The sequence below is a fragment of the Ursus maritimus genome, unplaced genomic scaffold (assembly GCF_017311325.1).
Source record: "Ursus maritimus isolate PB19 unplaced genomic scaffold, ASM1731132v1 scaffold_24, whole genome shotgun sequence".
Lineage (NCBI taxonomy): Eukaryota > Metazoa > Chordata > Mammalia > Carnivora > Ursidae > Ursus > Ursus maritimus.
In genome coordinates, this window is record NW_024424897.1 from 11290899 (window position 1) to 11308836 (window position 17938).

The 17938-nt window shown below is 38.4% G+C and overlaps 1 protein-coding gene across 1 annotated transcript in view; it reads left to right on the plus strand.

Annotated features, from left to right (window-relative positions):
• The window catches only part of LOC103665681 (ABC-type organic anion transporter ABCA8), a 54639-nt gene that overhangs the window by 10413 nt on the left and 26288 nt on the right, over positions 1-17938 (plus strand). Inside the window, exons 7-16 of the mRNA XM_008693677.2 lie at positions 800-968; positions 2790-2848; positions 3592-3702; positions 4733-4908; positions 5396-5515; positions 5953-6091; positions 6687-6777; positions 10072-10211; positions 13736-13855; positions 15950-16148. Of these exons, the coding sequence (XP_008691899.1) occupies positions 800-968; positions 2790-2848; positions 3592-3702; positions 4733-4908; positions 5396-5515; positions 5953-6091; positions 6687-6777; positions 10072-10211; positions 13736-13855; positions 15950-16148 (1324 nt within the window). The remainder of the gene's footprint in view (positions 1-799; positions 969-2789; positions 2849-3591; positions 3703-4732; positions 4909-5395; positions 5516-5952; positions 6092-6686; positions 6778-10071; positions 10212-13735; positions 13856-15949; positions 16149-17938) is intronic.

Genomic DNA, 17938 nt, shown 5'->3' on the forward strand with positions numbered 1-17938 from the left:
GGGGGGGGTAATCAGAAGGGGGAATGAAGCATGAGAGACTCTGGACTCTGAGAAACAACCTGAGGGCTTCAGAGGGGAGGGGGGTGGGGGAATGGGATAGGCCGGTGATGGGTAGTAAGGAGGGCACATATTGCATGGTGCACTGGGTGTTATATGCAACTAATGAATCATCGAACTTTACATAAGAAACCAGGGATGTACTGTATGGTGACTAACATAATAAAAAAACATTAAAATAAAAAATAAAAATAAAATAAAATTCACATAACCTAAATAGAAAAAAAAATTCCACTCTGTTAAATTTCAATGAATTATTTTGCCCCTTTCTTACAGTGTATCCCTCATTTTCGTTAAATCCTGTTCTGTTTTCTCTTGGAATATTTGTATCCAATAGTGACTTTGGATACAAATTCACAATTTCTCAATTTCTTCTTCCTTTGCCGATGGCATGACACCTGGGTTCCTAGATAGCATTCAGCATGGCCAGCATATCTTGCATTTGTATTCCAATAGCTGGCTTTCTTGGGGTTAAAGAAAGTCTTAACACTTATTTAAGTCCCCTTAGATTTTTAAAAATTCCAGTTTCCTTTCCTCCTGTAGGAACGATTATTATAATAGAGATATTTTAATGATTTTTTTTTCCTTATGTGACTACACCTATCAAGGAAAACGTGTGCAATCCCTGTGTTGATGGCGTGTTCAGGTGTCTGGGAAAAGAGATGACATTGCTCTACTTTATTAGGGTGACTCTTTCCCTTAAACTGGTGATTGACCCAGTATTTGTCTCCTGATTGTGTAGATGAATATGGACATGGATATCCCCTCTTATTTTTCCTGAAGTCCTCCTTTTGGTCACGGCAACAAGAAGTTGATCGTGTGGTCCTCGAAGATGAAATCGATTCAGATCCTTCATCTAATGACTCCTTTGAACCAATGCCTCCAGAATTCCATGGGAAAGAAGCCATCAGGTAACAAGGATGCAGATGGAGAGCAGGCCAAAGACTGAGAAGCTAACAGCCCCGAGGCCAGCACAGTTCTCTTTTGTGCCCTACGGACAGCTCCCACCTAACCCCCTCCACGCTACTTTCATCATTTTCAACTTCAAGTTTAGAGAAAAATTCCTTTAACCTGTTATATCTTACATCATTGACATTTACATTAAATATAAACTTAGATTTCAAGAACAAAGATAATCCAATGAAAACTTTGCCTGGATTCTCAATCTTTTCTCTGCTGTTTCTCTTCTCCGTCCTTAGCTTCTCTCGTTTCTTTGCCTGGTCTCATTTATTCACACCTTGCCCCACCTCCTTTACCATACTCCCTATTTTTTTTTCTCGCAGTTTTTTAAACTTCTCTTTCCTTTTCTCTTAATTGCCTTTTCAAAGGGAATGAAAGAGTAGGGGAGAGGAAGGGAGAAAGGATCTATAGACAGACACAAAGAGAATTGAGGAAGGTGTGTCAGAGTGTCGTGCACATCTTCGTTTCCAGATATGTGTTTCCTTTGGTGCTTGCAACTTTTCTTTCCAATAAGAAAGTAGGAAGAAAGTCCTCAAGATCCCTGACTGCTCGCATCTTACTTGTCCATCAGTGATGGACACCTGTCAGCCCTCTGTGAATGGTCTCAGATTACCCCAGCCTACAGAGCTTCTAGAGCCCATGTCAGTTTTTATTTTAGCCTGTTCCATATTTATCTTCTATCCTTACATTTGTCCTATGACCTAAGCTAGGTTTAACTTCCAGCAGAGCAGCTGGAAGGTAGCAAAGCAATGGCTTTATTTAATGTGTTTCTGTGTTTCTTTTTTGTATTTCTTCTATCTCTTTATCATCTCACCCAACTACAAGTGCTATGGAGTGATAGTAAATAGGATTAAAACAGAGTGAAGAATCTAATCAAACAATCCAGTATGAATGGGGCCCCTGAATCCTTTGATGAATAGATGACAAAATAAAACAAATTTGATTTCGTTTATGGATTACATATTTACCTGATAGAATCAAACCAGTAAAGTGCCTAGGATTCCAGATCTGTAATAGCACCCAGCGTATGTTAATTCTATTCCTTTCTATTATACTCAATGTAATCTAACTGATACCATTCTATGTTTATTGAATATTTATCATGTATCAAGCACTATGCATGCAAGATGAAATACTTCACTCATCCTTCAACACAACCCTAAAACACTCAAAAGTTTCAGGCTGCAAAAGCTGAAACTTACCTGGAATAAGTACATTGGTTAAGGTAACAGCTACTAACTGGTATAGATAGTATGAGCTCAGTTAGATAAGACTGCAAAACCCATGTTGTCACTGTTAACATCTTTGCATCTCTTCCTTACTCCACCCTTGTACCTCTTAAGCAACTTCTGTAGACCTTGACTCAAGATAACCAAAGATACCTCCAAAGCTGAGCCAGCAGTTCATAATGAGCCTTTCAGTACTGGATGCCATGTTACCTGTTGGTCTAGCTTTCTTGGCTCTGCAGTTTAGAGATGATCCCTGTCCTCAATACTAATACCAGACCATACCCTAAGCTTTGGAATCAGACGATCTGGTGATGGGATAGAAGCATAGGTAAATTTATAAAACTCCTCAGGTTATGCTAATGTGGAGCCAAGACTGGGAAGCAGTATTCTAGCTGATGCTCTCACATAGCCGTGACTTCATGAGAGTGAAATCCCACATCTTCCTGTACCCTGAGCATAAGATTTATTCAATCCTCTCAACCAAACCTAGAATTACAAACTGAAGAAGACTGTCATATCTTGAAGTATCTTCTTTCTTTTCAGAATCAGAAATGTTACAAAAGAATATAAAGGAAAGCCTGATAAAATAGAAGCTTTGAAAGGTAAGGGGAGGAAGAACATTTAGTTATTATATTGATATTGATTTGTGATTTGGTTTTATTTTTTATTTTTTGCTTGTGGTGAGCAATTACTGGTGGTATTTCAGATTTGAAATGACTTATTTGAGCCACATGATAAAATTTCCCTTCTAATACATGCTTTGACTGCATAAAAGTTAGGGGGAAAATGATTATGCTTTAGAATTAGATGTAGTTGAAAGATACATTGTGTAATAGTGAGGTAGTCTAAGGATTTTCTTGGGGGGCTGGTTTCTACAAATTCAAATTTTTCTCCTGTCATTTCAAAGCTGTTGTAGATATTGTATATTTTTCTTTTGTGCAAAAAGAGCAATTTATCTCAAAAGATTTTTAGCCACATAATAATTTGCTGAACCATTAATCTGTTATTTAGTCCATAAATATTAACATCCACCCGCATATGCCAGGCAATGTCAATGAACCTGGGACTGTTAGGTTTGTCACCTGCTGTGAAACCACATAATTTCAAAATTTCAAAACAGGATAGACATATAAACTGATAAGAGCACATTTTATTATTTTTATTTTGAATTTAATGACCCAGTGTATTCATATTTAGAAAACAAGGCCATTCAAGGACATAAAAAGGCAACCCATTAGCTCCGTAATACAGTTTTATTTTTGAGTTTGTTTTCCTTCCTGTCTCCCTACTACTTCCCCTTCCTTCCTTTCTCCCATCTTTTTTCCCCTCTCTTTTTTCTTCCTAGATCTGGTATTTGACATATATGAAGGCCAGATCACAGCAATCCTTGGTCACAGTGGAGCTGGAAAATCAACACTGTTAAACATTCTTAGCGGGCTATCTGTTCCCACCAAAGGTAAGAGGTTTTTTCCCAAAGTCAGGTCAACATATAAATCAGCTGTTAATATAAAGTCCTTCTGATTATCAATCACAAACACAGACAACTATGAAAAAATGGAGGTTAACTTACGGTATTCATCTATAGAGGTATGTAGTATTTAATTGGTATGTGTGAAATTTGAGTTGTTCATGAGAATCATTGTCATGGTCATTAGTTACTATCTGACATTTGAATTTGTACCTGTTAGTTTTGCTGTATAACAAGCATCCCCCCAAATTAATTGGCTTAATATAAAAATGTTTTATTATTTCTCATGATTCTGAGGGTTGACTAGCAGTGTTTCTGGATTTAATTGGCTGGTGCTGAATGGTTTGGTGTGTCCTAATTCACATATCTGGGGCTTCAGTTAGGACTGCTGCTCCCTTCTGCTTACATGGACTTTCATCTTCCAAGAATCTGGTTGGGATTCTTCACCCAGGGGTCCATGATCCCAGAAGCAAAGAGAAGGCGTATCTCGGTGCAGAGGCAACTTCACAGTCTGCTTCTATCCCATTTGCTAGGATTCTGTTCATTACATAACCAAGGCTAAATGGGAGGGGTGGATAAATAGATGACAGCTTGATGGGAAAAGCTGCAGATGGAAATTTTTTTCTCTTTCCAGTATACCATACAACTATAACAGAAGCTCATAATACCTGAATTGTAAAGACCTTGAAGAGAAAATCATGTGCCTAAAATGTAATTAATAAATGTATAGTGATTTTTCATCTAGAAAGAGCTTTTCTTTTTAAGTGTTTATTTCAATTCTGGTTAGTTAAAATACAGTGCAATATTAGTTTCAGGTGTACAATATAGTGATTCAACACTTCATTCAACACCCGTGCTCATCACAAGCACCCTCCTTAAGCCCCATCAACTATTTCCCCCATCCCCCCAGACCCCTCCCCTCTGTTAACCCTCAGCATGTTCTCTATAGTTAAGAGTCTGTCTAGAAAGATCTTAATTCAAGCATTACCCTGATATTAACTTTTAACCTTTGTTATAGGTTCAGTCACCATTTATAACAACAAACTTTCAGAAATAACTGACCTAGAGAATATCATCAAGCTCACTGGAATTTGTCCACAATCCAATGTGCAGTTTGACTTCCTCACTGTGAAAGAAAATCTCAGGCTCTTTGCTAAAATAAAAGGAATTCAGTCCCGTGAACTGGACAAAGAGGTACTAAATAGTTAGAACGAATGTACTGGTCAAAATGAGATTGTTAACTCTACTTGCATGGAATTCTTTATGCTTTCATTAAATTATATTTGTGCAAATCATGTCTAAATGTTGGGCCAAAAAAATCTAATTTAGATAACAGCTAACATAAATGTATGATTTACAATGTGTCAAGCATTATCCTTAATTTCAAATATAGTAATTGACTTATTCCTCACAAAAACTCTATGAAATAAGTACTATTATTATCCCCATTTTACACATGTGGAAACTGAAGTTCAAAAGCAAGTTACTTGCCCAAGATTACGCAGCTAGTTAAAGTGGTGCAGTTTTCAGATCCAGGCAGTTTGCCTCGGGATCCATGCTTTTAACCACTACACTTTACAGCCTTGTATTTTCAAATTGGAAAGGGAAGGGGAGGGGAGGGAGACGGAAGAAGGGAGGGATGGGATCTTGGTTTGTGACATAAATGTTGACATTTGGCTAGATACAAAGAGTTTTGCTGGAACTGGAGATGAAAAATATTCAAGACGTCTTGGCTCAAAACTTAAGTGGTGGACAGAAAAGGAAACTCAGCTTTGCAACTGCCATTTTAGGAGACCCTCAGGTAATTCAGACTAAATTTAGAGATGAATGAAGCATGAGAGACTATGGACTCTGAGAAACAAACTGAGGGCTTCAGAGGGGAAGGGGGTGGGGGAATGGGATAGACCGGTGATGGGTAGTAAGGAGGGCACGTATTGCATGGTGCACTGGGTGTTATACGCAACTAATGAATCATCGAACTTTACATCAAAAAATAAATAAATAAGTAAATTTAGAGATGAATTCAATTTTTTAAAAATGAAACTTTTAGTAGTAGTTCAGATTCTTTTATTTGCAAAGGACATCTGTGATAAAATGTTTGTGATAGAGCATTAAATATAATAACCAGGTCCTAACTATGATATCCTTTTAAATATATAAGTAATACGGTTTCGGCATGTTTTCTGGAAGAACAGCACTTTCCTGGAAATACCCTTTATATACATCCGTCTTTGATAGGTTTTCCTCTTGGATGAACCGACTGCTGGATTAGATCCCTTTTCAAGGCACCAGGTTTGGAACCTCCTGAAGGAGCGGAAAGCAGACCGTGTGATCCTCTTCAGTACCCAGTTCATGGATGAGGCTGACATCCTGGCTGGTAACTGCTGACTTCCCTTAAGTATCCTGATGAGGTCTTCATGAGACTTGAAAAATATGGATTGGTGTTCTGACCAGCTTTATTTCATAATGTGGTCATCTAGCCATACAGGGCAATCTGGACCACTGGTAATGATGTGAACTGGGCCCGAAGAGTCTCACTCCCAACCCTTTCCATGTGTCTCTTTGAATTTTATATCATTTGATAACACAGGGGCATGATCTGCCAGGAAAGTCAATTATTGAGAAGTGAGAGTCTGTATTCTAATACATTAATCTTTTTACACAAAATTAAAGTGAATCAACTTGAAATATTCAAATAATTTTGGCGTGTGATCCATTAAAATAAATAATATAATGGTAGTTTATATCAGAAGACACAGCCTTATAACCTCCCTCGCTGGCTGGATGGCAAAACAATAGCCTGAAGTATACAAATAAGATTAAAGGGAGCCTGTTTCAATGAGTCTTTATTAAACCCTGGATTTAAACATGCAGAACTCCTCAATTAGAGTTGGGTCATGATTACCTGTCTTTTCTTGGGAAAGAATGGGCGTCTTCTTAACAAGCTTTCTTCTTTGCTTCTTCCTTTTCAGATAGGAAAGTGTTTCTCTCCAAAGGGAAGCTGAGGTGTGCAGGCTCTTCTCTGTTCCTAAAGAAGAAGTGGGGCATTGGCTATCACTTAAGGTAGAGCCACGTACGGAGGCTGGGAGAATGAGAAGTGAGCTGGAGGCGGCATGATGCTTGACGTAGCACATTACAACACAGGAGAAACTCCTGATTTGTGACACACAGATGTTGGCATATACATACGTTGGAGATACTTGCGTACATATATGGAATTGCTGTGTGTGTATGAGAGATACTGATTGGTAGATTGTAGAGATTGAAAATATAAGATAACTTGGGGTGTCTGCCTGGGTGGCTCAGTCGGTTAAGTGTCCAACTCTTGATTTCAGCTCAGGTCATGATCTCAGGGTTGTGAGAGTGCGCAGACTGCTTAAGATTCTCTTTCTCTCTCCCTCTGCCCCTCCAGCCCCACCCACCCCAGCTCAAACACAGGCATGCACAGTCTCTCAAACAAAATAAAGGGAAAGAAAAGAAAAGAAAATATAAGATAACTTAACAAAAAAATTAAGATAAATGTGATAGAAAATATATTCACAACACACTGTTAAGGAAGGTTTGTACTAAGGAAACTTTCACAAATGACACGTTTTTTTTACACCCTCCTCCTCTCTCCCACCTGTTTACATAGTTTTTTAAGTAGGCTCCTTGCTTCTCCTCTTCCTCCCAGTTGTCCTGTTCTTGTGCTTTCTCTTCTTTCCATCCACTTCATTTTATTTTTATCATTATTTTGAATTGTAGCATATTCTAGCTGTTATTGAGTCATTCAGAGATAAGATACTTAACATTATTTTATTTAGATCTTTTTGTCTTTTGAGATAGAAATTCTTGTTACTTTTACTCTACGGATAAACATTTGGTCTTCCTAGGTTCATAAGCGATAGAGCCAGGAATTGAACCTGGGTATTTTTAATGCCGAAGACTAATATCCAAGCCCATATTTTAAATTACCTTTTAATTTATTTGTGAATTGGTCAGTTTGTCTAAATTACGGCTCTGATTTAGACCATCTATACCTTAAAAAGAAAAAAAAATATATGACAACAAGACAAAACAAACAAAAAAACTTTAATGGTTATATTTTACCTATTGGAATCCGAATTTTATAGTCCTGTGATGCTGGTGTGGCCCAACCTATCATGATTTCCTTATTATTTGCCCTTAGCCAATTCAATATCCTTTAGCCAAAAATGAAATATTCATTGTTCACAGTACATGTCCTATTATGACCTACATTTCCCCTTGTTTGAGGTTATTTGCTGAACTTTGCCATTTTCTTGGACCCATTACCACCTGTTCAAGTCCTAAAGCATTACTTGAGTGCCATCTCATGTAGTCTTTATTAATCTTCCAGCTCTGTGTATTGTTCCAATATTTCATTTCCTAAGCCACATTGTTTGAATTGCGTTTTGGAAATTAATTTAACTCTCTGAAACTCAGTTTTCTTACTCATGAAGTGGGAATAACAATTCCTAGTTGAAAGTAAAGGTTATAGAAGAGTAAATGACTTGGCACCTGCACTTAGCATAGCAACAGAATATGTCCTCAAAATTAAAAATGCTCATCAGGTTCCCTGCCCGATTCACAAGTGTCTTCATGGGCTCCTGGACAATACTTTGTGTAGTTACCTTATTTCTTCTAAATCAGGGTCAGCCAACTATGATTCATGGGCCAAAGCCAGCCCACTTCCTGTTGCTGGAAATAATGTTTGATTGGAACACAGCCATACACATGTGTTTAGATATTGCCTGTGACTGCTTCCACATTGCAAGAGCAGTGTTGGATAATTGAAGTAGAGATCTACTGGCCTGCAAAGGCTAAAATATTTACAATCTAGTCACTTTCAGAAAAAGTTCACTGATCTCCATTTCCAAGCTATACAGTCTTCGAGAGAGGATACATGTACTGCTCCTGCCATCCTCTCTAGTACCCTACACAAATGCTTGTAAGTGACCAAGAAGTATTTCTTAAATTGTTCTTCTTTCAAGGGGCAGCAACATCATGGAGAACAATTATGATTTTTTTGGTTTTTGTTTCATTCCCTCAGTGTGTTTCACGGCTTCTAATAATAGCATAAATTCTCAGATGTTCTTAATACTTGAGTAAATAGCATAATTTCAATATAAGCATTTGATCAAATAAAATAGGAATTTTTAAAGGACTTGCTAAGTGCAGACATCACTATTATTCAATTCTTAGGACAACCTTAGATGTTAGGAATCATTATTCCATTTTTGCTAATGAGCAAACGGTCCAGATAAGTTAAGTAACACATTTCAAATGGCAAAACCGAGGTTAGAAGCCAAGCCACTACTGATACTACATACTTTATAACCTTGCTCAATATATTTTTATTTGTTTCCCAACACTGGGGAATTATACATGGTATTTTTTTTAAAAGATTTTATTTATTTATTCGACAGAGATAGAGACAGCCAGCGAGAGAGGAAACACAAGCAGGGGGAGTGGGAGAGGAAGAAGCAGGCTCCCAGCGGAGGAGCCTGATGTGGGGCTCGATCCCAGAACACCGGGATCACGCCCTGAGCCGAAGGCAGACGCTTAACTGCTGTGCCACCCAGGCGCCCCTATACATGGTATTTTTTAATGGATAGACTTGTTTTCTCTATGATACTTTGCTCTTAGTCAAAGTTCTGGGATTAGCATACAAAGAAAGCAAAAATTAGCGACCTCAACAACCCATACCTACATTCATCCACAATTAATTTCTACCTATAACCCATTTCCTTCCTAGCACTTACTACGATTGTTAATCATTTCTTTATCTGTTTGTTTTCTCCCTGTCTCCCCACTAGATGGTCAACTCCACAAGAGCAGAGCAATGCTCTCTTATTCACCATTGTACCCTCAGCATTTAGGGATATTTTTGTTACATACTAATAACTTAATAAATCTGCATGAAAGAATCCGTTGAATACCTGAATCTGCTTTTTATCTTTGCCTATCAAAAATCCCTTCTCCTTGCCCAATACAATAATCCTCTTAAGCCAACTTAAACTCCCTTCAAAAAATCTACACCATTTTCCATTTGGTGTAATCCTGGTTGTGTCCCTGGTATCTGTACTCTGCCACTATTTTCCTTTTAAGGACTTGAGTCAGTATCAACTTTGGGCATCATAACCTAAATGCCTGACAAGTAGTTCTGATTAGCTCCCTCTGCTTTCTCCCATTATATTTACATGATCTGATTTTTTTTGTCCTCTCATTTATGTTTCAATGGCCTATCTCTTGCATTAGATTTTAATTGATTTTTCTTTGTCCCCTAGAAGCTACTAATTTTCCTCATGCCACTGGAGACTATGTCAAATAACATAGATCTTTTTTTTCAAACACCAGTTTGCAGTTGAATGAAATGCACGTTCAGGAAAATATAACATCACTTATTAAACAGCACATCCCCGATGCCAAATTATCAGCAGAAAGTGAAGGAAAACTTGTCTACATATTGCCTTTAGAAAGAACAAATAGATTTCCAGGTAATGTACAAGAACACAATGAAATGAAATATGTAAATAATATTCATAGTAATAATGATAATTCTTATATATTGAGAGCTTACAATGCGTTCAGCTATTTGAAACATGATGCAAAGAATAATACAGTAACTGGATGATTTTATCTACAGTGGGAAATATTATATTCTAATAGTTGCATTACAATGTCTGGGTATTTTAGGGAGCTCTTTTGTCTTTCATTCCCTTTGTAGTACATAGCAGAATATTCTAGTGTTCATAACTGTGAATGAATACAAGTGATTGAAAACCTCTGGCTTAACCATTACAAACAACCCCACGATTCTTTTCTTAACAAGACTTTTGTGATAACTTTGGGGTTTTTAGGCCAATGCATAAAAGTTTACTTTATGGCAGCTTTTTCCTTTTTTTAATGACAGCTAGTTTGAATTCTTTGTCAGGTAAATCATATAGCTTCATTTCATGAGGGTCTGTTTTTGGAGGTTTATCTTGTTCCCTTTTGGAAACATCTTCTACTGATTTTTCATTTTCCTTGACACTCTGTGTCAAAGCCTATGCACTAGATAAAGCAGGCACCTCTTCCAGTCTTCAGAGACTGACCTTCTGCAGGAGAAGACAACCAGCAATCAGCCTGGTCAGAGATTCTGAGCACCCCCATCAACTCTTTTGAAGCAGGCAGCTGTGGTTTTGGTCAGAGCACTCTGTGGAGAGCCAAGGGAGTGAGTTATAGCATTACGTGAACTAGAATAATTGAGATAATGTGCTATTGGCAGAGTGATCAACACAAAGATAGATAGAACAGAACCGAGAACCCAGAAATAAACCTATACAGATACGCCTCACTGATTTTTGACAAAGGTGGAAAAGCAATTCAATGGATGAAGGATAACCTTTCCAACAAATGGAGCAAGTAGATCCATGGGCATAAAAATGAACCTTTACCTAAATCTCACACCTTATGCAGAAATTAACTTAATGTAAATCATGGACTTAAATGTAAAATATAAAGCATAGTTTTTTTAAATGAATAAGAGAAAACCTGCAGGATCTACTGCTAGGCAGAGTTCTTAGACTGGACACCAAAATCACTGTCTATGAAAGGAAAAAACTTGTAAGTTGTCCTCCATCAAAATTTAAAAATTGTTTTGTGAAAGGTCCTGTTAAGAAGATGACAGAATGAGCCATAGGCTGGGAGAAGGTATTCACAAACTATGTATCTGACAAAGGACTGATATCTGAACATATAAAGAACTCTGAAAACTCAACTGTAAGAAACAAACAACCTAACTGGAAAATGTGCAAAAGATAAGAGGAGACAGTTCACTGAAGACGATGTACAGGTGGCAGAGACGCACATGAAAAGGTGTGCACATCATATGTCAGTAGGGAACTGCAAATTGAAACCACTACGGGATCTCATTACCTACTTAGCAGAATGGCTAAAAAAAATTTTTTTTACACAGTGATAATATCCAATGCTGGCTAGGATGTGGACAAAATGGATCACTCCTACATTGATGATGGGAGTGTAAAATGGCACAGCCAACTCTGGGAAAAAGTTTGCAGTTCCTTTGAAACACTAAACCGCAGCTCCCATACAACTGAATCGTTTCACTACTGGACATTTATCCTAGAGATATGAAACCATATTCGCACAAAAGCCAGTACATGAATGTTTATAGCAGCTTAATTTGGAACAGACAACAGCTTAAAGGACCCAGATGGCCTTTAACAAGGAAATGGTGAAATTGTGGCGCATTCATGACATGTAATACCAGTCAACAAGAAAAAGGAACAGGCTGATGACTGCCATATGCAATAGCCTTGATGAATATTCATAGAGCTATCCTCAGTGGAAATAGCCAATTCTAGGACTCAATGTATATAACATTCTTGAGGTAACAGAATTACAGAAGTGGAGAGCAGATGGTTGGGAGAAGATGGGATCAGGCTCTATGGGTGTGGCTGTCAATGGGTAGCACCATCTTTGTGGTGATGGAAATGTTCTGTATCTTGATTGTGTCAATGTCAATAGCATGGTTGTGATAGCCTACTGTGGCTTTTTAAGATATTACCATCGGGGGAAACTGAGATCTCTCTATTATTTTTTACAACCACATGTGAATCTAAAATTATCTCAAGGGACGCCTGGGTTGTAGTCAGTTAAGTGTCAGACTCTTGATTTTGGCTCAGGTCATGATCTCAGGGTCATGAGATCGAGCTCTGCACTGGGTGTGGGGCCTGCTTGGGATTCCCCCTCTCCCTCTGCCCCTCCCCCTGCTCACTCGTTCTCTAAAAAATAAAATAAAATAAAAATAAAATAAAATAAAATAGTCTCAAAATAAAAAGTCTAATTAAAAAAGAAAGGAAAAGTTTACTTATTGTGTATGTTATTCAGAAGATTTGCTCCCTGGTAATAGGGCACAATGAGGGCCGCACTGGGTGGTTGAAGCAATTAGCCTGGACATACGTGTGGTTAACAGACACATAAATTACCCCACGAAGTCATTCAAATACACATTTTACGGTGACAGCACAAGTATTCCTTAGAGCCATCAGGCAAAATACCAATTGAACCCTAATTAATGTGTTTTCATACAAGCTATAATTTAGAGGAGGTCTGTAAAATTTTAGGTAAAATGAAGAATGACACCTAAGGCTCATTCACAGTTTGAATCTTACTTCTTTTCTGCTCTTCTGTATGTGCTACTCTCACCAAGACGGAAAGCCTTCAACTTATCCTTTTGCCCAACGAGAAGCTGCAGGTGGAATCCTCAGGACGTCTATAATCATACTAGGATTTAAAATTAGGTTTTTATTCAAGCTTCATTGAATTAATTATTATTCTGATCCATGTAGGCAGGGACCTTGTTCATTGTTATAAGAATACCAAAAGTATTTTTGGTGAAAATAGTAAGGGATGAGTGGATACAGAATTGCTAGCAGGAGACTGACTACCACTTTCCTACTATTCCAAGATGCCCTGGGTCAGCTGTGCATTCTCTATGAGATCTTGTGAATTTTTTCTTCCACCATCAAAAGCTGAAATTTTTAAAAAATGATTTATAATTTATGTCTTCCCTTTAACAGAGATTTTCTGAACTGAAATAACTTCTGCACCATCCAACTAATTCTCAAAAAATTAGTTCTTCCCTCGGGTCAGTTAAAACACAGATGGCTCTGGAAAAGAGTCTTCAATTAACTCAAGTTGAAAAAAACTGAAGTTCCACTGGTAATTAAATGTTAAAAGCAAGCCAGGAAAAAAAATCTAAAATAAATCTTAATATGAATGACTATAAATGAATATTTGATCAAAAGAAGTTAATACATGGGCTGTAACACAACATACAATGGAAAATAACATAGAGAGTTTGAAGAATAAGGTTACGTGTTAGGAAATGTGAGTTTTGAAGTCTGACTTATCAGAAGTGTGATTTCATATATTTGTGCTTTTTAGTTTAAAAAGTTGTCCTCAGCTCACTAGCGATTTTTTTTGTTTTGATTTGCTCTTTGTATGTGTCCTGCAGCACTGTATGAGGATCTGGATAGGTGTCCTGGCCTGGGAATTGAGAATTACGGAGTTTCCATGACAACCTTGAATGAAGTGTTCCTGAAACTAGAAGGAAAATCAGCTATTGATGAATCAGGTAAATAAAATGCATGAACAATAAAATGCATGAATTACGGAGTTTCCATGACACCTTGAACGAAGTGTTCCTGAAACTAGAAGGAAAATCAGCTATTGATGAATCAGGTAAAATACATGCATGAACATGTAACGGTATTTGTGCAACATATATTTCCATAAGACACAAGTCCATTCCTAGACAGGGATAAATAAAGCCAAAATGCATCCCTGTGATTTCTGATACCTTTACTGCCACATTACCTTGCTATTAGAGATGGCCCGTTTTCTTCTAACCAGGGCTCATTGCCTTCATCCCGCTTCCCAAGAGCAATTTCAGACGACACATTGATTTTCAGTCTCTCTCTTCAAGCATTCTGATTACATCCTCTCACTGCCCACTGGCCTCCATGGTTTCTGAGGAGAAGTCAGCTTCAGATCTTACTGAGAATCTCTTGTGTATGATGAGTTGTTTTTCTCTTGCTGCTTTCCCAATTCTGTTTCCGTCGTTGGCGTCTGACAGCTTGACTCTGCTGTCGTTGGGTGTTGCTCTCCTTGCATTTATCCTGGTGGGAGTTTGGTGAGCTTCTTATATGTGTGCTTAATGTTTTTCATCAAATTTGGGAAGTTTTTAGCCATTCATTCTTCAACTGTACTTTCTGACCCTTTCTCTCTCAACTCTCCTTCTGGAACTTCTCGTTAATGTACCTGGTAGTGTATGTTAGTATGCTGGATAATGTCTCTCATTTCTCTGAGACTTCACTTTTTCCTTCCTTTTTCTTTCTGTTCTTTACACTTAATAATCTCAATTTATCTTTTGTCATGTCATGATTTCTTTCTTCCACCAGAAGACATCCGTTGAGCTTTTATTTATTATATTTTTATTTTTATTTATTTAAAATCAATTATTATACATTTCAACTCCAAAGTTTCTAGTTGGTTATTTTAAATAATTTTACACTTCTCATTATACACCCTATTTGATGAGAGAGTATTGTAACACTTGGTGATTTATAAATGTGTCATTCAATGTACAAATACTTGTGGATTTCCCAGATTGTTATTGACATTAAAATCATATTCCAGCACAGGCAAAATTCAAGACCTCTCTCTATGTTATACAGCCCCATTGCCCAATTTCTCAACAATAAGAGTGGTCTCCCTGATTTTCAGTTTGCTATCATTTTTTAAATTTATTTGTTTTGGGGGGGATCTTCAGTTTTTCTATTACTACGGAGTTAACTGACTCTCTACTCATGACCATAGCTCGCCATGTCTTAGGAGATCTCTCCACCTTACCACACTACACTCAGACATTAGCCCGTCGATGTATTACACCCAGCCAAGGTCCATTCGACCTCAGTATAGCTCTCTCTGCTCTTTTGTCCAGTAGCCATCCCCTGGTGGATTCCCTTCACAGAGGAAGGCCCCATGTACCTTGATGGTATCTTGCACAAGACTCTGTGTAACTTGGTGTGCATCTTTCTTAGCTTTTCTTTCCATCTCCAGCCTTTGTTCCCATGCATTTGGTGAAGTTCTTATGGGAAAGAATTGGTAAAAGGTGTAAACTCAGTTTGTGACTTGGGTACAAGGCCACATGTGACCAGAAGAGTTTGTTTAATGCTCTCTTCTCATTCGTGTCTGAAGTTGTTCTTTCCTTCTACCATGCCCCTGATGTGAAAACACCCATACGTATCATCTCGCCAGGAATGGCTCTTCCCTTTATGAAAATTATTATTATTATTTTGCTTTCCTTGTGCTCTCGTGTATCTGGTGGGTTAAAAATAGCGGGTATTATTCTCTTGGTCAGAGAGGTGACAGTCTCTGGGGCGCCTGGGTGGCACTATGTGATCTTGCATATTATCATAATCTCTTGAATGTATTGTCTGTATCCAAGTGATCTAAGATCCCCTTTCTACTCTTTTTGTTCAAGGAATGAATCTTCCATTGATGTTTCTAGCTCATGGCAGCAGCCAGTAGCACTACATAATGCCTAGAGTTTTATAGAAGACTGTGATGTCGTTGGTAAAACAACTCCTCCAGTAAGCTCCATAAGGTCCATCGAAAGTGGGATTTTATGAATTGTTTTGTTGTGGGTTTTTTTTGTATTTTGCAGATGTTGCCACGTTGGGAGAAGCACAGGCAGAAAGCACTGAAGACACAGAGAGGCTTGTTGAGACGGAACAAGTTCTTAGTTCACTCAATGAGATGACAAAGACAATAGGGGGCCTGGCTCTCTGGAGACAGCAAGTCTGCACGATTGCACGGGTTCGCTTCTTGAAGTTAAAGCATGAAAAAAAAGCTTTCTTATCGCTGTGAGTGTCAGAGGGCCACGGGTGTGTTTTGTTGTTATTGTTGTTGTTTTTCCAATCAATATGTTAAAAAACTAATCTAAGATGTAAAAACCGAGAAGACAATCAAAAAATAAAAATAAATGTCTGCACCTACAGGGGCGCCTGGGTGGCACAGCGGTTAAGCGTCTGCCTTCGGCTCAGGGCGTGATCCCGGCGTTACGGGATCGAGCCCCACATCAGGCTCCTCCGCTGTGAGCCTGCTTCTTCCTCTCCCACTCCCCCTGCTTGTGTTCCCTCTCTCGCTGGCTGCCTTTATCTCTGTCGAATAAATAAATAAAATCTTTTAAAAAAAATGTCTGCACCTACAAAACTGGATAGAGAATAATATCCAGTTAAGTTAATAGTTTTAGTGGTTACCTATCAACATTCTAGCCGAGGAAATTTGTAAAGTTTTTGGAGGCAATTTTCAGAAAAAAAGTTGAAGTAATGTAGTTTTCCTGTGTTTTTCCATCTCTTTTAAATTTTCCACTAGGGTAAGTGACTGAAATATTGGGATGTGGATTTTTCCCCCCAGCATACCCATATGCCGATGCCTTATTTTGAATACTATACAGTAATGCTCCTGACTTCCCTGGATGTCCTGACTCTCCCGTTGCGTTCTAGCTGCTCTTACCTACATGTCATAACTTCCCACCAGCCCTCTTAAGTGATGCTAGCTCACTTTTTTTTTCAAGAATTTATTTATTTATCAGAAAGAGAGCATGAACAGAGGGAGTGACAGGCAGAGGGAGAAGCAAGCTCCCCGCCAAGCAAGGAGCCTGATGCAGGACACAGTCCCAGGACCATGGGATCATGACCTGAGCTGAAGGCAGACCCTTAACCGACTGAGCCACCAGGCGCCCCTCATTCCCCATACTCTCTGTGTGCACAATGGGCACTATCCCTGCTCCTCAGAGTCACATCACCTCTCATTGGCACCCTTGTGTCTATGGCACTTTGGCTGTCAATCAGTACCTGGGCTATCAGTTAAGCATCAAAAAGATAAGAGGCTAGTTAGCACATAGTAGAGTCTCAATAAATATTTTTGAAATAAATAAGTAATGGGAATTCATTGAGAATCTTTGACAAGGAGATAGAATGATTTAAGAAAAACCTTCATTATTAATCTGGCAGCCCTGTATAACAGAATCTGGAGAGATGCCAAGCATTTAGCAAGAATTCAAACAAGATATAATATTGTAAAACTAGAAATTAGGAATAGAGAAAAGTTTTGAGGCAAGATATAATGAAGGAACGATAAAAATTTTCAACTGAGGGGTGACGGGGTGGCTCCGTTGGTAAAGCATCCGACTCTTGGTTTCAGCTCAGGTCATGGTCTCAGGGTCGTGAGATTGAGTCCTGTGTCGGGCTCCTTGTTCAACAAGGAGTCTACTTGGGGATTCTCTCTCTCCCTCTCCCTCTGTCCCTCCCCCCATTCACACCCCCCCCTCAAATTAAAAAAAGAATGCTACTTACTTGAAATGGAGAATACAGGACAATAAAGAATAAAGAATAATGGAAAATTTGAACCTGGAGACTAAAGAAATCCTGCTGTCACTAACAGAAATAGGGACTATGTGAAGAGGAGTAGATGTGAAGAAAATTGAGTACAGAGCATTGATGGATTAACTAGCAGGAAGGGAGGGCCAAGAATGGGAGTCTCAAGGGAGAAGCCAAATCTACACACACAGTTAAAGGACACCTGCCCCCTTGAAACTGTGTGGGATATACAATGGCCAGAGAGTAACAAGAGAAGTGAGCAAAGGATCAAT